Below are 20,865 nucleotides of genomic sequence, written 5' to 3'. Positions count from 1 at the left end.
GGTCGGATCTGGTCCTGCAGGAGTCGAGGCCCGGGCAGCGGGCTGGAAGGTGCCGGGAGCCAGCACCGGATTTGGGGGCCAGTCGGCCTGCCGTACATCCGCTGGTGATCCTGGGCTCTTTCCCCCACTAAGCCTCACTGTCCTCATTTATAAAGAAAGGGCGTGGCTAGATCACCCCCAAGTAGGTGTGCAGCAGAATTACCAGGTGGGAGGGGAAGGATGGAGGGTAAAGACCCTGAGGCCCCGGCCACACTCCAGACCACCCCAGTCCAGTCTTGGGGGGGGGTGGTGGAAGGAGTGGCGTCCAGCAGCCATATTTTTAAAGCTCCCGGGTGATTCCATGTGCTTCAAGTTCTCCCCGGCATCAATGGCCCTGCCTCACCGAGGGCTGCAAACCTACCTCCCAGGTTTTGTGTACTCCGGGATTAAGCTTTCTAAGTCTCCATTAACATGCATTTAATTTTCTGCTCCAGCATTTCTCATTTTAAGCCTGCAGGCCTCTGACATCTTTTTTTTTTTTTTTTTTTTTTGTGGTACGCGGGCCTCTCACTGTTGTGGCCTCTCCCATTGTGGAGCACAGGCTCCGGATGCGCAGGCTCAGCGGCCATGGCTCACGGGCCCAGCCGCTCCGCGGCATGTGGGATCTTCCCGGACCCGGGCACGAACCCACGTCCCCTGCATCGGCAGGCGGACTCTCAACCACTGCGCCACCAGGGAAGCCCTGACATCTTTTTTATTTCTGGAATTTGGCTCCCTTTCTACATTCCTGGTTCCCCTTCTTTTGTTTAATTTCTTTGAATGCCCAGTGAGGCTTTGGTGCCCACCTGAACACACCTTTTTTGCCTTGATACTTGTATGTTGTGTGCATTCTGTATCTTTTTCAGTGGCATCCACCTCTCTGGAATCTTATTTCTATTCTGGGAAGCACTTTTTCATTTGTCATCCATTCAACAAATATTTGCATATATATATATATATATAGAGAGAGAGAGAGAGAGAGAGAGAGAGAGGGAGAGAGGGAGGGAGAGAGAGAGGTAGGGACGTGCGTGTGTGTGTGTGTGTGTGTTGGTGTATGTGTCTGTGCACATACTCTTCCTGAACTCTCACTGCTTTGGATCTGGAGGTGTCAGTGGCCATGGGTGGGCCATGATAAACAGGAAGAGGCACAGACTTGGGGTTGCTGGAATGGCATTTTCTCAGCTATGAGTGGAAGACACTACCTATCAATAAGTTTGTGTGAGGGTTGAATGAGATAATGTGCATCAAAGTGCTTCATAAACAGTAGATAGGAGTAGGCAATGTCAGCTCTTGTTATAAATGGCTTCTCAACTAGAATTTACTTTCAGTTAAGTGGCTGGTGTCCCAAACAGATAGGGTCGTGTGTGACGCTTAATATTGTTTCATTTAAGTCTCTTGAACTTGCATTTTAACAAAATAGCTTATGTTGAGCTAGTCTTAGCATTTGCCTCAGCACTCCTCTAATGAACCTGTATGAGTTGCTTTTTACGATTCTCATCTTGGAAAGCTGGTATTTTAATTGCTGTGCTTTGATGCAACTACTAAATATGATTTTACTCAAGAGAATCATTCTCCCTTTTCATGAAAAAGAATAGCCATGAAAATTATCATCCACTGCGTCCATCAGATATTTATATACCTTATAAATATCCGGAAGGACAAGAAAAATCCACACAACGAAAGTAACGATGTTAACAAAATAAAAACCCTGATGACAACGAGAACGTTACCAAGCAAGTATGTAGAACTGGAAACTGAACATTTACTAATTGAAGTAATACTTGAACTATGAAAACAAGCATTTCTATGTGGAATGAGGTTCCACAGGGAATGGAACTGAGAATCTGGAGCTCTGAAGGAGTTCAATAATCATTGTTTCTTCAGGGAGCTAAAAGGGAAATAGAGCCAGCTCTGAGAAGTTTACTGTGAAGAGAGTAAACAGACACTAGAAGTCCTTCCAGAACATTCTTTGCGTAGTAGTTTATAGAGTTTTAAGCTCTATGAAACTTTATACCAAAGATTTTTTTAAGAGCTCATTTTTTCCCCAAAACTAACCCATCCCTTTTCCTCCATTAAAAAAAAAAAAAAAGATTTTCTGTAACTCAAGACTGGGAAGTAGACAAACACAGTTTTGGTATAATAAGGTAGTAAAGATATACCATCAGGAGATTAACTTTTGCAGTGTGAGAGGTTGGCTGGTTTTTATGTTTTTCACCCAGGGACTCAGCCGTAATGATAGCCTTTTTGCCCCCTGCTCCTTTTCAGGACCCAGAGTTCCCACCTTCTTCCACTGAGCAGAGCCAGTAATGGTGGACGACCCTAGCTGGAAGCTCTGACACCAGGCGGGAAGCAGGTAGGGAGGGGAGGGCACAGGGCTGAAAGGAGAAAAGGGTGGGGCAGGAGGAGGAGGCTCCAGTGCGTGCTCTTTGCAGGCTGAAGGGTGGCCTGAGGGGTACCCTGAGAGTGCACAAAGGAGGTCGCGGCCTGGCGTTGGTGGGGGAGGAGAATGCCAGTCCGGGCTCCCCCCGCCCCCCCCGTGCTCTATGGAGGGGAATGTATCATTTGGACTTGAAATTAAAAAAACAAAACATTAAACTCTGAAGAAGGGGATTTCAGTCATCAGCAGAGGACTCCGTCTTTCCATGATGGAAGAGGGGGAGGCAAATAGAGCCACTAAGGGACCAACTGACCAGCTGACCAGGGTAACTCTTTTGGTGACTGACTATTCCATCCTCTCCTTCCAAGATAAGGGACATAATCCTCAGGTGACTCCATGAAACTCATCACAAGGAACACCACTGAGTGTAAATCTATACCTCTGTCCTGGGAGAACCCAAGAGTCATGGTGCTTTGTGACCTGCTTCTGAGGGATCTGATCGGGCTGCAAGAACATCGCTGGGTGCTGGAGATGAGAGGTGGTGGACCTTTTAGTACTGCTCTTCTGCTTTTTTTTTTTTTTTTTTTGCGGTATGCGGGCCTCTGACTGTTGTGAGCGGACGCGCAGGCTCAGCAGCCATGGCTCACGGGCACAGCCGCCCCGCGGCATGTGGGATCTTCCCAGACCCGGGGCACGAACCCGTGTCCCCTGCATCGGCAGGCGGACTCTCAACCACTGCACCACCAGGGAAGCCCCAGTACTGCTCTTCTGAAACATCCTTTATGTTCCCTCGTCTCCAGGTGACAGAGATGTGACATGAGCAGCTGTGCATTTTGAGAAGATCACTCCAGTGGCGGCATACAGCATGGAGTGGAGGGGGCAATATGAGAGCAGGGAGATCAGATAGGAAGTGGCTGCCATACGGCACTTGAGCTGGATAAATGACGTGGAGGTGAAAACTGGAGAGATGTTTGGAGGTGAAAATGTATATGGTCTTGGTGGCGGGAAGGGAGGGTAGAGAAGAGACTCAAGACTCTGTGACCCGCCAAGTACATCCCTGCCAAGTGCCAAGCACCAAGCTTTGCCCACTGTGATGGGGAAACTGCATAGTCACAGGGAGGAAGCTTTGCCCACTCTGATGGGGAAACTGCATAGTCACAGGGAGGAAGCTGCAGCGTCTCGCTCTTGAGATGCCAATAATCAGGAAAGGGTTTTCGCATTACATGCATTCTAAACAGAAGAAACAAAGGGCCTGAGTACACCATGGTCTTTTCACCTTGGGACCTCCTTTCAGTGCTACCCGATCTTTAGGATGGTTCTGAGCCCTGAGGATCCTTCCTGAATCTGAGTTCGGCTAAGTGCCTCTGGCTGAGGTCTTTCTAACTCAGCAAAGCCAAGTTCTCCAAGAGAGTGAAGTCCTTCTGATAGGTTTTTCTTGCTTTATACATTGTACTTATTGAAAGCAAGAATAATTCCACATTTGCAACCCTCACATTGCATCCTCAGCTCTCTCTCCAAGCGTGTTAACACAGTGGAGATGTGAATCAACCTGTCAGGGAATACTGCGTTACCAGGTCCAATACAACTGTTTTGTTCAGTTCAGAATGTTTACAAAGTCTTTGGAGGCTGACTGTCTGGTCCACTTAATAAAAGTCTCTGTTAGGAAGTGGTCTGAAAGAGCTTTTGAAAACAGGCAGTAGGTAGTAAGCTAAAGACGAACAGGGACCAGAGGGAGAGACTGTTCAAAAGGCTTAATTAGAGAGAAATTAGTTGCTCTGACTATGGGGTAGGACACCCTCAAGTTTGAACCTTGCTTCTAGCTTTGAATAACTGTGTGACCTGGGGCAAGCTCCTTACCCACCCTGGGCTTCAGTTTCTCGCCTATGAAATACAGTAATACCTATACTTGGGTGGTTGTTAAGATTACATTAACTCAAATGGGAAACATACCTACCTAGCCTAGTGCCTGGCACATAGTAAACCTTCAAAAAAATAGCAGTTACATTAGCAGCAACAGTAACGGTGACACCATTTTCTATGTGCCTTTACATGGCGGGCTCGTGACACTGGATTGAACGGTATCTGACTATGGGGTCTTTGCTCTTTAGAAGTTTTTCTCTTCTCAGAACACAGAGGAGCAAAGCCCTGAGCTGAGCTTCCTGGAAAAGCCCTCAGAAGTGTTAGGACATTGTGTGCTTGGGTTTTAGCAGAGAGGTGAGGAGGTGACATTCCCTAACCTCCAAGGAGCCCAGCGGTGTGAGGTTGTCTGAATGCCCAGGGGCAGGTCCGCTTGACACTGCCTGGGGCTATTTTTCAAGCCCCTGGGAAGATGGTCACCGACTGGATGAAAACAAACCGAAGCAAGGATTCAGAGAGACAGGGTGCATCCTTGAGGAAATGTGACCAGATGTACCTGATACAAAGAAAGCTGGGGTCAAGTCCTCAATATTATCACCTGAGTGAGGTGAGGTGGGCTGTCCTTAAAGAAGGGAGCATGGGGCCTGGGAAATGGGCATCAAATATAAAGCCCTAACCCGGGAGAAGGGTTTGCTCTGATTCTGGGGCCTGGCGCTGGCCCTAGGCAGGAAGTGCAGTGGCATTCAGGTGAGGTCTCCTGAAGGCTCTGCCCTCCCAACCAGCCAGCAAACTCCCTCAATCCTAGGAACGCCCAGCAGTCTTTTCACCTACAACTGGGTCTTGATAGCTCCTAATGAAGGGTCCAGAGGAATTCGTGGTCCTTGGGCCCTTCTTGTTTGCAGTTTATAAATAAGTACTAGGTACTTCCGGCTTGTACATCAGCCTATCGTGAGTTATGTTAGTGTAACTCAGTCTCTCAGGCTCCGATCAACACTGGGAAAAGAGACAAAATTGAGGGTGTGGCCCTGCAAAGCTGAGGATGAGGCCCCAGGCTGGGAGGGCTACACTGGGTCCTGCTGTTCACATGGCCCTCTCCCCGCAGTTCCCAGCCATGCTCATGCCCCATCCATCCTGCCTGCACTGTGGCCACATTAGCAATCTTATAGCTGCAAATCTCTCCCTATCTCAGCCATTTTAGAAACATACAAATAAAAAAATTAAGTGTTAATTTCAGAAAATACAGAGAAGCAAAAAGAAGCAAAAAACACCCACATTCTCAGCATCTATAGATAGCCAGGATTGACACTACTTCCAGCATCAAAATAATACAAAGCAACAATTTAAAAAAACACACCAGGGGCTTCCCTGGTGGCACAGTGATTGAGAGTCCACCGGTCGATGCAGGGGACACAGGTTTGTGCCCCACATGCCGCGGAGCGGGAAGATCCCACAAGCCGTGGAGCGGCTGGGCCTGTGAGCCATGGCCACTGAGCCTGCGCGTCCAGAGCCTGTGCTCCGCAACGGGAGAGGCCACAACAGTGAGAGGCCCACGTACCGCAAAAAAACAAAACAAAACAAAACACCAAAATATCTATCTTTCTTCAGAGACACTTATTTAAAAAACTTTTTATTTGGATGCTCTTTGGTCTTTTTATGGTTTTTCCAGGTCCCTCTCACTTTATAAAGACCGTTACAAAATCCTAGGAGGGCTTTGACCAGCATAAGCAGAGTTCTCAAGCTGCTCTTTGGGTTTGTACTTCTCTACTTATGACACTGCTGTGAGTGCTTTCCAGGAACAAGCTTACTTTGGTAACATATATTCAGCTTGTGGTTCTCTATGACCCTCAGATCCATGCCTTCACAGAGTCTATAACGCACATCTGGCCAGAACCCCTCACTAGACAGAGTCGGAAAGGCATGAGGCCTCTAGCTGCCCCACCTACCTGGTAATCCATGGGCCGCCCGGCACTTGGCTCCATCTTAATGTCTGGCTTGGATCTGAGGAGGAGAATGTACTGTCAGGCTGGGTGTAAGGGGACTGCTTGCAGGGGAGGAGGGCACTGGCAGTGGTTAGACCTTGGAGAAGGGCAGAAGGACAGAATCATGATCTTCAAACACTCCAGGACTGCCAAACAGAAGGGGGATCAGTTGTTCTCAGAGGCTCCAAAACAGAGGACTAACCAATGACAGAAGTGATAGGTAGACAGACATTAGGTCAACAGGTTCAAGTGTGGGCTGGGCAGCTCCGTGATTTCCCTTTGCCCGGAGGTGTTGAATGACCTGGGAACAGGCTCCTGCCTTTGCAGGGGGAGAGGTGAGGGAGACATCCAGGAAAAGAGGAAAGGGGCAGGGTTAGGAAGGAGCTGTCCATGGGCCCTGATTCTTCCCCACCCAAATTCCAAACATAGCAAGCTGGGTCCTGCCTGACCTGGGGAAGGCAACTGGGGCTGTGGGGTTCCTGCCCACTCACCGCTTGTTGGAGACGTTGGTGGTGAGAGCTGTGACGGAAGCTAGTGACACGGAGTCAGGATCCAGCCCATCCGCCAGCCGAATGGCCAGGCGGTCAAGGTCCTCCATCTCCAGTACTGCCGGTTCATCTGGGGAAGGGGAGGGCCAGTTAGGTGGGCTGGATGGTGGGATAGTGACTGTATTTCCCTTTTTGCTTTGCCATCCAGGAAGCTGAGTCAAATTCCAGGTTTACTTGGTAGCATCTGCTTAGAATGTTATGGTCTGCATATCTGTCGTCTTTCTGGCCTAATCGTGATCTCTGATTTTAACTGAAATTGCACCTGGTCTTGCTTTTTAATTTTAATTGAATGTAACTCACTTATGCAAGCACTGAATATCCTTCGTGGAAGAGGGTCAGGAATAAAATAATACATCCTTATGTACCTCCTGTACCAGTAGCTACCATTTACTGAGTGGCTATTATGTGCCAGGCACAATGCCAAGCACGTTATACATATGTCTTTAGTCCTCATAATCCTCATAGCCACAGCCTGGCAAGATAGGCACTATTCTCATGTAACCAGATGAAGAAACTGAGGCTTAGGAAGGAACTTATCCATGTAAAACAGCTGATGGAATTCAGAACCTAACCCTGTACTGATGTGTACTAATCCAATTAGATGAAGGAATGACGGTTCTGAGAAGCCACCCAAGGATGGTGGGTTTGAGTCTCAACCGGCAGCTCTACCCTCTCCAATCTAGGAAGGCAAAAGGCACAGCTGGAATTCGCAAGGGGCAAAAGACAAAGAGAGAGATTCTGGGGCCAGTGGGCCACACAGGGGATGCTGGGGAGGGAAGCCAGGAGCCCTGAGGATGGGTGTGTGATCTACAGACCTGGGTTAGAAAGTTACACACAGCTCCCCTAATACACTCCATTTCTCCCCTGTATTCCAACTGTACTCCCTGCCTCCTCTTAAATAGCTGTCTTGCACCCTCCCCAGCCTGCTGCTCCGGCGGCACCAGTGCCAGAGGCCACTCCAGTCTTCCAGGACCCACCCTGCCTGTTTCCCCCAGGGCCGTCCCTGCAGCCTCGTGAGAGGTCACGGGGAAAAGGCAGGAGAGCGAGTCCTGCCACAGAGCAAGCATTCTCAGGACTCTGATTTTCCCCCAGAAATAGGGAATTGGCCAAATAACTTTCTAATTTTTTTTTTTGTTGTTGTTATTCCCTCCTCTAATTAAAAATCTCTAGGCTTCTGTGTGGAGAAGAAAGAATGAGAGCAAAGAGGGCAGGATAAGCCCAACGGCCTGAGGGGCTCTGCTGCTCAGTTCTAGACCGGAGGAAACGCGCTACCCACCTTCAGCCCTCGGGGCGCCTCCTTCCGGAGGACCACTCTCAGGACCCGGCTTCTCCTCCAGCCAATGAGAGGCCAGGCCCCTCCCAGGTGGATCCGCCGGCCAATAGCAGGAGAGCCCGTTGGGGCGCTGCCCGCGGAGAGGAGGGGTTTGGTCACCGGAGGGGAGAGAGGGGCCGCCTGGACCGTGGGCGGGGGCAAGCGTCCATACCTTGTCTTTGGTGTTCGTCTTTGTGATGCCGGTTCTTGCCGAGCTTCATGGCGGAAAACACGCTCCTCCCGGCTCTGTGAGAGGGGGCCGCCAGAATGAGGTGGAAGGAGATAGACGCCGGGAGGAAGACACACAGACATAGAAGAGCAAAACCCGAAAGAACACGTAAGGGAAAGGGAGATCCAAGCTCCAGCCCCTCACCTACTGGTCCCAAGATATATTTGGGGCCAAATTTCCCAAGTTGGGAGCCGTGAGGGGGAATTAGGGCAGAGGAAACCCCGCCACTTCCTCCTTCCCCATGTCTTCACACCACTCAGGAGCAGGTCGGGGACGGCGACCAGTAAAGGCGGCCTTCAGGTGGAAAGAACCGTTTCAACTGGAGCCCCTCGGGGTCCTGATCCCAGTCCCCTCGGTCCAGTCTTGGAGCTCTGAGCTCCGCCAGTGCCGCCAAGTTCATCCTCCCCGACCGTGCACCCCACCTCGGCTGAGTGGAAAGAAAACCAGACAACCAGAGATAAAGCATCAGAACAGAAGGGCAGAAACGGGACTCAGAGGCACAGAGACTGATGAGCAAGTAGGAAGTGTGGTTGAAACTAGCTGCTTAGTTCTCAGATGGCTCTGGTGCTCGAAGCCTGCCTTGTCTTTCCCAACCTCTCTGTGCCTTTGGATTCTCCTGGGTCCCCAGTGAAAAGAAGGAGATGGGCCCTTTCCCGTCTCTATCTTTGGTCCTGGCTTTGCCCCTTCTGCCTGTCCCCTCTCACTACAGAACCTCCAACCCCCCCCCCCCAACCAACCCCCAGGAACGTATGGCAGATTCCATAGTTCCTACCTCTTCCTCTGGTTGGTGTGGCCTTGTGCCCCCAGGAGAAGGGCCTTGCAGTCAGGGGGGCTGAGGGAAGGGGGCAGGGGGTCCTCACTGTCCCCTCAGTGATGTCCCCGCAGCTGAGCTTGTGATCCCTGGTCCAGGAGGGGCCAGGAGTAGGATCAACAGGCAGTAAAGTGCAGTATTCCATTACCCCATCAATATTGCATGAGCTGGACACCTGACTCCATCCACTTCCCATTCTCCCTCCTCCTGGCTGTGCCCCTGTCATCCTGGGCCCCTTCCCTAGGTGGGGTGGATGGGATTCCAACCCTGAGCTCACCTACAGCAGCAGGGCCCACCCATCTTTGGGTCAGGCATCTCCTTGTGGAGGTTTGGCTATGGTCCCCCGAGAACCCCTGTTCTTTTTTTTTTTTTTTAACATATTTAAAAAATAATTTAATCTCCACAGCAAGCTTTGAGGAGGATACTATTGACCATAGTTTACAGTTGAGGTTTGAAGCAGTTAGAAAAGCTTTATTCCATTGACCACATCTTATTATCTGTAATGAAGAACCCCTGTTCTTTACGCTGGGTCATGTGAGATTGGGGAAAACCTTTCTGTCCTTGTAGAGATGGCCTAGATATCTCAAGCCTCTCCTCCCCTCAACCTGGCCCTATCCTAGCTCCAGGCCTTTTTTTTACTCTTCATATGCCTGGCAAGACATGAAGAGGAATGTGTCTGTGTCCCAGTGAGAGAGCAACTGAGGACCACCTCTTTCATGTGGCACCAGCTCACAGTTTAAGAAACACTGGCATCTTGATGATTTCCTAAAAAGGCACAAGGTGGGTGAAAGAAGGCTGGGGTAGCACTGATCTCTTCACACTATCCAGCATCACGTTATCCAGGACATATCAACAGGAGGAAAGGGAAAGAAAGCACTCTAAAAAAAGAAAACTGATGCCTTTGGAGTTATCTTTAAAAGTTTCTCCCCAACAAGAGATTATATAACCTTTCTTGAGCCACTAATCTGGGCCAAAGGCTTTTCCAGATGTTTGCTCATTTCATCTTCATAGCAGTCCTGGGAGGGACATATGCTTCTCCTCGTTCAACCCATGAAAAACCTGAGGTTCAGAGAGCTGGGATTGAAGCTACCACCTCCCAGGCCAGCAATACTTCCACTGCATCCTCGCTGCTGTGGGATTGCACTTCTCTGGGGGTGTGAATCCCGTCCTGACCATTTGGAACTTTGGCAGAAAGTCTCCATGGGGCCAGCACAACTTGCAGATGGGGACGTTATCTGTGAAGAGTCCCATGGACTGGGCCCATGTTTACAGAGAGGGGGCTCATTCAAAGTAATGTAAGCATCAAGACATTTTGGGAAGAGAAGGCTATAAATATTAAGTTACTGGTGACCTAACACTGCACCAATCAATGAGCCCATTAAAAACAGTCGTATGGTGGTGAGAAAGGAACCATCCCGCCTGGCTTACAATGAACCATCCTGGGCGATTTCTCCCTGCTTGGTGGCCTTGAGGGCAGGGGTGCCGGCCATACTCTGACTCTTGCAACAGGAAGTGAGCCTAGTGTGGGCCCTCCCTCTGCTACCTGTCCCAGCGTTTGGGTTTCCTTTCCTCCTAGCCTTGCTGCTCTCCTGCCTTACCCAGGAGGGCCCTGTGCTGACCGTGTACAATCACTTCTCGGTCATTCCTGGGCTGTGTCAGCCTTAGAGACCCCAGCCCCAGTCCGTGTGTGACTTACACGCTGCCATCACACAGTCTGTTCCAGCTACACAACCCCAGTCCCATCCCACCCCCCCACCCTGCCCTAATGTCCCCCAGGAAAGTGCTCTGAGATGGTAGGTCAAAGCCATGTATGGGGTCAGAGCAGGCCCTGCCTGCAGAAGCCATCCACTCTGCATTCTGATACCGGATCTGGTCCTGCTGCCTGAGGCCCAGAGGGGGTTTGGGTAGCAGGGAATTGTAGATTTCTGATGCTGGTCCCAAGGACCCATCCAAGTAGAAAATGGCCTGGGGCTTCCCTTGGGCAGTTATGGCCCTTGAATTTGAAAGTCACTCTAGTCCTTAAAACAAACATATTTGGAAGCAAAGATTGAGACTAAAAAATCTATACTTATCAGACCACTGTCTACCAGACCCTGAAGCAATTCGAAGGAGAAACCTCTCTCTCCAGACCCGGCATGATTTTAACCATATCAAGTGGATAAGTTCATTGGTGGGATTCCTGTGTACCTGGGATTATCTCAAAATGGTGACATCCCTTACCTACTACGTAGGGCAAGTGTAATTCCCAGAATTCTTACTGTAGGCTCTGTACCTATTCATTTCTCTTCAGTGACTAGCTCTTCATTCCTGTGCACTGTGGGCAGCAGAGCATGATGTCATCAGCTATCACTGCCCTTTGTCATTTTCTAATTGATGACACATCAGAATTCACTGCCCATCAGTTGCCCATCGTGCCTGCTTCTCTTGGCAAAGGGTAAAGGTTATTTTTGAAATAAATGTTAACTTAATCAGGGAATTTTGAAGATTATCCACTTGTATTAAAGACTTAGATTTCAAAAAAGGTAAATTGTTGATTAGGTTACAGACTTAGATTTCAAAAAAGTAAATTGTTGATTAGGTTACTGATGTACTGATGTTTCTTTGTTTTAAATTCTGCATTTGGTCTAGATGGTTCTCCAATTACTAAAGGTATAATATGGACAGAAACAGACAAAGAAAACAAGCCAATAATCAACCTGGTGAAAAACCACTTTGCAACCAAGTGGCTCCTTTATACGTGGCTGCCTGAAAGCCTGAGAAGCAGGAGCTGGGGAGGTGGGCCTCCCAGGACCCTCTGAGGGTTTATGATCACATTTGGGCTTCCCCATTGCTGGATTCATGACAGTCAGAATGATATGCACACACAATTTAGATAGCTATTTCTCTCTAGAGAGAAGTCTAGTTAGTTCACTCATTTTAAACTCTTTTTTCATTTATGGACCTAATGATTTCTTTGCTGGTTCCATGGCTAAGAATGTCTTTGTGGTTGGGTAATGCACCTGGGGTCCTAGGGGAGAGCTTGGAACTATCCAGTGATGACTTGGAAACATTCGCCAAATTAAATCTAGTGAGCTGGGTCTCAGTCAGGTCTCTGTGTTATTGTGGAGGTTGTGACTTAGAGGGGTGGGACTGGAAATGAACCGCAGGCCATGGCTGCCTGGGGCTTCTACCCTCCGGACTGCCTGCAGTGGAAACTGTCAAGGCTCATTAGCTCAGGCCTCAGGTATTTGGGAGAAACAAACTCCTACCTAAGAGACACAGGGTTTATGGTTCTCTCTTTCCTCTTGTTTCTCCTCAGGAGAGCTAGAAACTAACCAGTTTTGCCACACAATAACCCTTCAGAGATTTAAAACTGCTCCCACAGCCTTTCTTCTTCAGGCTAAAGAATGTCAGCTTGTTTAATCTCTTCTTAGAAATCCCATTTTCCTACCCTTTCAATCATCCTGAGGCTCTACACATTAAAATAAGAATGAAAGCCAGTTTACTCATCTCATCTGTGAATTGGAAATGTCAGGACATTGGGATGGGGTTGTGCAAGGGAACCAGCATTTACAGTGGGCCTACTACATGCTCGCACTGTGAGGCACCCCCTAGTACCGTTGTGTCCAAAGGGATCAGGCCAGCCTGAATCCCTTGGGGGTCCGGCCCAGAACAGACTGGGGAGCTGGAAGTCAAGAAGGGTCTTAGAGCATCACCGATCTCAGACAGAGAGCCTGGGAGACCGGCAGGTTGTTTGTGTCTCATACGGGCCTTTTATGTCTAACTGTCCATGCAAAAACCTGACCCTGAGCCCTCTCCCTAAGTGGGACCCCCAGCTCAGCAGTCTGATGTCATCTCCCACACCCCCCAAGATCCTGTTCCCTGGCTTCCTCTCCAAGTCTGGCACATGCTGTCTGCCTGAGGCTTCTTCCCTTGCTTGTAACCTGGCAAACTCTCCGATCCTTCAGGTCTCTGGGCCCGAATTTCCCCTCATGGTGCCATTGCCCTGTTGTCATGCTTTTTGCTCCTGTATAACAAGCGGGAGTTGGAACTCAATATGCTTTTGTTAAATGAGACTGGGAGTCCCCGGGATCTTAATGCAAGCAGACCCCCCAAGCCCACACCAGTGCTTGTCACTTCAGACCCCTATACAAATAATCCTGCCGTCGCCATGATATCGTCTTGTCGACTAATTTTTAACTTATTGAGACCACAGTTTTCAGCAAATCTCTTAACATCTCTGGGGCTCAGTTTCCCTATCTGGAAACTAAAGACCACATTCCTGGCTTTTCAGCTCTTGTTGATGCGCTCGGAGAATTAAATTTAGAATATAGTCAGGTGCTCTAAACTTACTGGGCCTATTGGGAACTCTGGGTTGGGAGTTAAATTCTCTGGGTTTTAGTCCCAGCTCTGCTCCTCTTCCGGAGTCGCTTGCTTCCCCTCTCTGGGGCTCAGCTCTGTCATCTGTAAGAATGGGTGTTGGAGCAGAGCTCCAGTGTGGTCAGCCCTGACTGCCACTGCCCTTGTGAATTCCCTGGGATGCTAGAAGATCCTTGAGATGATGCAAGCTCTGGGGAGGCTGAAAGACCCACTTGTCTCCCCCCGACCTTGTGGCGGCCCCTCCCATCTGGAGTCCTCTGGGGAATGGAGATGGTGAAGACCACCAGAGGGGGGTCATCTCTCCTTAGCTTTCTGGGCTTCATGCTCCGGCCAGCCCCTGTGGCCACTCGGTGCCCACAGTTTGTCCTTCTTGGGCCTCCAGCACTGCATGTCCACCAGCCCAGCCCTGCCTTGGCTCTGCTGGAGAGCCATTGGCATCTGGACCATCCCCACTCCCTCCCTCACAGGGATAGCTCGGGGCCTGCCCACAGGCATGGGGGACTGAACAGGGAAGTGGAGGAGGAATGAGACACTGAAAGGAGGGAGGAGGGAGTGGAAACCAGAAGGCCTGCACCCACCCTGACACCACCCTATGCCTCGCCCCCATGGCCAGATGGAGAGACCTCCCTCGCCCTGCCATCACCCGGTGCTGGCTCCGCCACTGATCTGGGCCCCCCGCCATCTGTACCCTGTGCTGAGGACCCTTCCCTCTCACGAGCCGCACAGGCTCCACCCTGGCCTCGGCCACCTACTTGTGCTCGCCATCTCTGCCTCCCTTGGTCTTCTGTCTGCTGAGTAGGGGGAAGAAATGAGGAGACAAGGGGATGTGTGTGAGAGGGTGTGAACCAGAGACACTCGCAGACTTAGCCCCTGGCCCTGCTGACCCCCACGCTCCCCAGGGGCCTCCTTGTCCCAGAGAGCCCTCACCCCACAGCCTCTCACTTAAGCAAGCCTAAGCCTGCTGGGTAGGGGCCCCATGGCCCAGGCTCTGCCCTGAGGAGGAGGGGAACTGTGGTCCTGATTCTTGGGGAGGAGCTCACAGGAGTGGGGCTGGTGGCCACTGTCCCACTGACCCCAAGCCTAGGAGAACCTGGGGCCCTGGGGAGGGAGGAGGCCTCAGGGTCCCCATTGATCTCCTCCCCCAGGTCAGGGTCTGGTGATTTCTGAATGTGTGTTGCAGGTTCCACAGGGAACACAAGTTTAGATGAGCCTGGCTACCGTCCAGGCCTGGGCCACCCTGCTCTCCTCGCCACGCCTGATCCCCTCCAATAGAGTGGGGGCCCCCCAGCTCTGAGGGCCTCGGAGAAGAAAGGTGGGCCAGGAAGGTTCTGGGCCTGCAGTTGTAAGCGAGCTACTGCTCCAGCGCTCAGAGCAGAGCTCCTCCTCCTCCTTAGGGAGGCTTCCAGAAAGCCCTTCTGGAATGTTCTCTCAGTGCTTCCCTGATGCAATGAGGATGAGGGAAAGGAAGTGAATAACAATTAGCAATTTTTTCCTCTCCTCACACCCTGTCCTGGCACAGACCCTGCCCGGGTAGGCATGCCCCCAATCCCTCACAGCTCAGGTCCTGACCAGGGGATCACAGCTGTCCTTTCCATCTGGCCAGCTGGCCAGTTTGTACTTCCTTTCGAAGGAGTTAACATCAGCGAGGTCTCTGGCTACCGCAGTCGGCTGAGACCACCGAGCAGAGAACAGGGAAGGGGAGACTGTCTCAGCAGCCCTGCTCTGGCCCCGGGCCTGGCTGGGGGTCTGGCCAGGACTGGGCCCCCACTGGGACCCACTGAGAGCTGCGTGGGCTCCAATGAGCTTTCGAGAATGAGGGCCGAACGGGAGATTTACTGGCCCCAACCCCACACGAATCCAAGTGGGGCTGCCGTTCTCTGAATTATTGATCCAGGTTTCGAGGGAAATTTGTTTTTTTGTCTATGATTTTTTAAAGAACTGGGTGACCCTGAAAAGTTTGAAAATCTTTGCAGTAGAGGAACTGGAAGGGGAAGTGTATCACCTGAGAGTGGGCAAGGGTGGGTCAGGAAGGTGGAATTTGTGTACCTAAATGATAACATCTGATGCCTTTTCTCTTTCCCTTTGGGGGTTTGCTCTGAAATGGCAGAGAGGTGTCAGGCTGGCCCAGCGGCGGCCCCCTCGGGCACACAGCAGGCCAGAGAACAGTGTGTACCTGCACCCTGGCAGCCAGCACCTGGCACACGCATGCCCTACCCCTCCTCACGTGCTCCAGGCCCCTGGGCCGGCTAAGAGTCTGCACACAGGTCCACACTCTCAGTGTGGAAATGCAGAAGGGAAAAGACCCTCTTTCTGTGAAAAAATAATACTCTGTGCCTTTACTACAAGCACTGTTATGACTACAACTAACATTAATAACTGCACGGCCCTGCGGGAGAACTTAGACATGCCTTGACGTATTAGTGCCAGCCGTCTCACAAGGTGGTATCATTATCCTATTTTCCAAACGGGGGAGCTGAGGCTCCGCCTGCCCTTAGTCACTCAGCTGCAAGGGGTGGGGATGAGAGGTTTGACCTCACGGTCATCCTTGTTGCTAGGGGACCTCTCCGTGAAGCCCTGGTTGGGCCTGACTTTCCTCCTAGAGTCTACATTGTATTGTTAAGTGTCCCAGCCTGGCCAGGTAAGTTCTGTTCCTCAGCCAACACACACACACACACACACACACACACACACACTCTCTCTCTCTCTCTCTCTCTCTCTCTCTGTCTCTCTGTCTCTCTCTCTCTCTGTCTCAGTTTCGCTCACCTCTTCCTCAAGCTCCCACCCCCATCACTCTGTGTGCACAGTTAGAAGGAGCCATGGAGGCTGGCGGGGCGGGGGGGGGGAATCAATATGGCGGCCTCTGGGGGATTGAGGGTTTTCTGGGCTCTTAGTGCTGCACGGTGTGAGGTCTCACTTGAGCGCTCAGACCCAGGCAGGGGGTGAAGAGGACCCCTACCTCAGGTGAGGTGGCTAAGTCTGGGCAGAGTCTCCTGAGCACTGCTTCACCCCAGATCTCAGCATGGCCTTGACCCCGGCTCCTCCAGGCTGCTTGGGAGCAGCTGAAGCTCTGGGGCTCAGCCTGGTGGAGGGAGGCGGGGGAGGGGCTGTGGGAACCCTGCACTCTGGGGGTGAGGCTGGGTGTGTAGACCCCATACACGCACGTCTATGCATACCCCATGGCATATGCCCCATGCACATCTCTGTCAGAGCCCCCAGGCATGCACACATGCCCAGCTGGCCCCTGGCCCCAGGCATAGGAGGGAGGTACCTTCTTCTATGGGTCTCCACTGGAGTAGAAGAATGATCCAGAAGGAGAACAAGAAGTGTGGCCCGCTCCCTCCCTTCCCCCAGGATGAGACCCCGCAGAGAGAAGCCCAGCAGGGACACCAGGAAGGGGGGCTGGGCAGAAGGAGGGCCGGAGGGCCAGGCAGGTGGAGAAAATGAGGAGGAGAGTCGCGGAATACAGGGAATCCGCGAAAGCCCCAAGTCTCTGAAGTGCAGTTGTGAGATTAAGCCTGGGTTCCCTTCTTTGTCCTTTCTAACAGGGGTCCTTTGCCCAGAACCTGGTGGTGTGTACAGCTCCCTGGTGTCATGGAGAGAGAGAACATATGTGCAGGTAAGCGTGAGAAAACACCTGGGCATGTGTGTGTGTTCAGGGCCAAAGTCTCCTCTCTCTTTAGCCAACAGGGCAGATGTACACTGACACGCAGGGGCCCAGAACCCTGATTTTGTGCTTCTGAGAGCAAAGTGCGCACGGGGTTAGTAGTTCATTCCTTCTCTGCAACACCGACAGCTGGGGGGGGCGAGGGAGTCCTGTGAGCGACTGAGACCCTGGCCTGGGCCCAAGCGGCGGTGAAGCTCCGGCTGTGGGCGGCTTTGTTGGCAGAGCCCTCGGAGTAGGGTGGGGATGGCCAGAGCCGAGAAGGATCTTGGGCCAAAAGGTCCGATGCTGCTCAGGGTAGAACAAGCTGTGGGGGGGTAACATGGAGACTGCGGAAAGGGAGAAGGAAGGGAGGGGACGCTGGCTGAGCACGAGCCACGGGCCAGCACTGCGGTGGGCAGCTCACGTGGCTTATCTCATTGGACCCTAACACTCCCGTAAGGCAACAGCATCCCCCACCTCACAGGTGGCAAAGTGAGGCTCCAAGGGCAGAGCTGGGATTTGAGCCCTGTGCGCTCCATGGCACCGCACTGCCTCCTGGGACATTCCCGGGCACATTGTGCAAAGAGCCGGCTGAAATCAGAGGCTGCTGACTTGGAGGCAGGGCCTACAGAAGCAGCCAGAGTGGCTCAGAGGGCCTGACTAGGGCCTGGGCCTGATGGAACCATGGGAGGAGACCAACCAGGGCCTGGGCCTGACGGAACCATGGGAGGAGACCAACCAGGGCCTGGGCCTGACAGAACCATGGGAGGAGACCAACCAGGGCCTGGGCCTGACGGAACCATGGGAGGAGACCAACCAGGGCCTGGGCCTGACGGAACCATGGGAGGAGACCGACCAGGGCCTGGGCCTGACGGAACCATGGGAGGAGACCGACCAGGGCCTGGGCCTGATGGAACCATGGGAGGAGACCGACCAGGGCCTGGGCCTGATGGAACCATGGGAGGAGAAGGTTAGTGGGAGGGCGGGTGGTGGTGGGTTGGGGGCTGGGGGACTGCTCAGGCAGAGCTGCCAGTGGACATTCCCTGAGGTCCAATGGGAGGAGCTTCTGGGAAGATACTTAAGGCCTTGGGAGTATAGAGGAATGTCTGCAGAGCCCCTTCCAGGGGGTGGTGAGGGCAGATGGCAGGAGCCCAGCCTTGGGGACCTAGGCCCTGCAGGGAGACCTCCCCATATCAGCCTCCTCTGCCCCCCATGGAATGGATGCCTCATGCCACCAGTCCCGGGCCTGCGGTTGCTTCCTGCCACTCACTCCACCAGCTCCCCGACCCCTCCAGCAAGCACCCCACGCAGCCACATCAGACAGGGAGGAATAGATTCCCACACCAGACCCCTGTGGATCCAGACAACCAGGTGAGAGACAGTTGCTTACCAGCAATGAAGTTTTCTTGTTGGGAAAACAACAGAGAGGCACCCTGTAGATTGGGCACCTTGACCTACAAAGCAATGTGCCTTCCCAGGAGGGGCTGCAGGACAGGGAGCAGATGTGGGCAAAGGAGGACTTGACTTGGAGTCAGAGCCTGGGCACATACATCCCTTCCTTCTCCCTATTCCTTCGTTGGCCAAATTTTTTCTGGAGGGCTCTCTGGCCCAGAATACAATGGCTTCCTCCCAGACCCCAGAGCTGACAGGCCTGGCTGGCTGGCACTCACGTCAGGAGGGTGAGACATAACACCTATGGCTGCGAGGCCAAATCCGGGTTCCCCTTGGAACCGTGCACTCCCTGACCCAGAACTCATTGGCCCCTGCAGGCAGCTAGAATTAAACCACAGGAGAAGCCCAGATGCTCTAAACCAGCTCTACCTTCTCCTCACCCCTCTGCCCTCCCCCTCCCCCAGCCTGCTGGCTGCACGGCCAGGCCTGGCCAGAGAACATGTGGCAGTGGCACCACCCCGAGGCGCTCTCAGGGTCTGGGTTGGCAGCCCCAGCGCAGCCGGGAATCTGTGCACACACCCAGCCCCTCCAAAGCAGGCCGTGGCCCCCAGGAGACAAGGAGCTCTGAGTGCGGTCATCGCCCTCTCCCCATTCCCAAACTCTGGGACAAAACTTCTCCTCCCATTCTTGCTTCCTGCTTCTGCTGGAGAGGTGGGAAAGCCAGGCTATAACGTGAGGGAGGATAGAGGCACCCTCTCCATCTCCGTACTCCTGGGGCCCAGAACGGTCTGCAGGTCCAGGACCAATGCCCCTCATGCTTGACTGCATCGTCTCACTGTTCCCTCCATCAACACCCTGGCCCACTTGTGTGGGATGAGAGAGGACCTGGCTCGGCGTTGCCGGAGCTGCAGCGACAGGGCTGCCCTCTTGGCTTCCATAGCTCCAGGGGGTTGTTCTCCACGCGCGCTACCCACGGGACCTGGGGAATCCCTGGGTCCCTCAGGATGTCAGAGTTGGAGGGCAGCCAGGATGCTCAACCCATTCCTGTTACTAACCCGGAGGGGCTAATGACTTTTCCAAAGTCAGTTAGTTAGTGGCAGTCAGGATGCGACTTAATGGGACTCAGCTCTCCTGATCTGGAGCCAGCATTCCTTTCCCTGCAACTGATGGCTCTCACGTGGCATCCAATCTGTCCCCAGAAAGCCCTTTCTTAAAGCCCACGTGTAGCCGCAGACAAGCTCTTTTCTCCACGGGGACAGAGGATGAGGACCAGATGGTACCCTAGGTGTCAGCATCCCCACATTCCCCACTGCGTCCCTGCTCCTCTCTTCACCATTTCCAGCCCGATTCCTAACCCTCTGCATCATCCAAGAGCCTGTTCATCACCAGCCCTTACGTGGGGTAGTACCTGGCACTCCAGTTACAGCCTGACCCTCCATCATCCCTCAGCTCTCCCAGCAGCAGGGTGAGGGTTCCCATTGCCCTGAGCCCCCTGGTACAGGGTAGGAGTGACTGGCCAAGGGTCACAAGGCTGGTAAGAGGCAGAACTGGGACTCAGACCTGTGTCTCCTGAGGCCAGATTACATGCTCTCTCTACGCTACCCAGCCTGGAGTCTAAGGAGAACGGTCTCCAAGCTGGCCTGGGCGATGCCACCACCTCATGGCTGACCTGGAGTCACACAGGTCCAGCAACAGTTGCCACAGGCATGGTTCCTTTGGACTTACTATGATTACTCCCCACCTGGCTCCCGGGGTCTGAAGCTTGTATATGTCTTGGGGTGTGTGTAAAAGGGGTGGGATGGGGAGTGATTCAAGGGCAAACAAGGAAAATATATTCATACAATAAAAGTATAAAATTCAATTACCCTAATTTAGCATCTGTGTTTTTTCAGAACAAGCACTGAATCAATTTTACTTGGAAAGGACAGGGTGGAAGGAGATGGGAGGGAGATGTTTCCAATGGGAGGGGAGCATACCCCCCTCTCCAAACCCACCCCCATCCTTCAGATGCACCTTACCTGTGTTTTACACATTATTCCCAGTGACCTAGGAACCTGCAGACAGTGTTTAACCTGAGTCTGTCGCTCTGGGTTCTGAGAGTAATACAGTTGCGTTTTCTTTTTTTTGTAAAACTAGTGCATTTGGAACGAGTAGGCCTGGACACAGCATCCTGTCCTCTGTGTGTGACTGGACATTTGAAGGTGTGAATCCTGGACACCTAGGGTGTTGGGATGCGGTCTTCTCAACAGAATAGAGGCCAGGTCCCGACCACAACCGTTGGCTTCACTCCGGCAGGAAGAAGCCTCCCTCTCTTGGGCCTTCACCGGGCCAGGGCAGAGG

At 52.4% G+C, this 20,865-nt stretch overlaps 1 protein-coding gene across 2 annotated transcripts in view; it reads right to left on the bottom strand.

Moving 5' to 3' along the window:
• The window catches only part of OTOF (otoferlin), a 91,007-nt gene that overhangs the window by 30,998 nt on the left and 39,144 nt on the right, over nucleotides 1-20,865 (bottom strand). For both annotated transcript variants that reach the window (XM_027113631.1, XM_027113632.1), the window contains exons 6-8: nucleotides 8,264-8,337; nucleotides 6,723-6,849; nucleotides 6,196-6,250 (exon numbers count right to left, since the gene is read on the bottom strand). In XM_027113631.1, the coding sequence (XP_026969432.1) occupies nucleotides 6,196-6,250; nucleotides 6,723-6,849; nucleotides 8,264-8,337 (256 nt within the window). The remainder of the gene's footprint in view (nucleotides 1-6,195; nucleotides 6,251-6,722; nucleotides 6,850-8,263; nucleotides 8,338-20,865) is intronic.

This window comes from Aethalodelphis obliquidens, unplaced genomic scaffold (assembly GCF_003676395.1).
Source record: "Aethalodelphis obliquidens isolate GAN/ISIS:26980383/991018 unplaced genomic scaffold, ASM367639v1 scaffold12, whole genome shotgun sequence".
In the NCBI taxonomy this organism is placed as follows: Eukaryota; Metazoa; Chordata; class Mammalia; order Artiodactyla; family Delphinidae; genus Aethalodelphis; species Aethalodelphis obliquidens.
The sequence above is the reverse complement of the archived record's forward strand: the minus strand, read 5'-3'. Positions and strand labels throughout refer to the sequence as shown.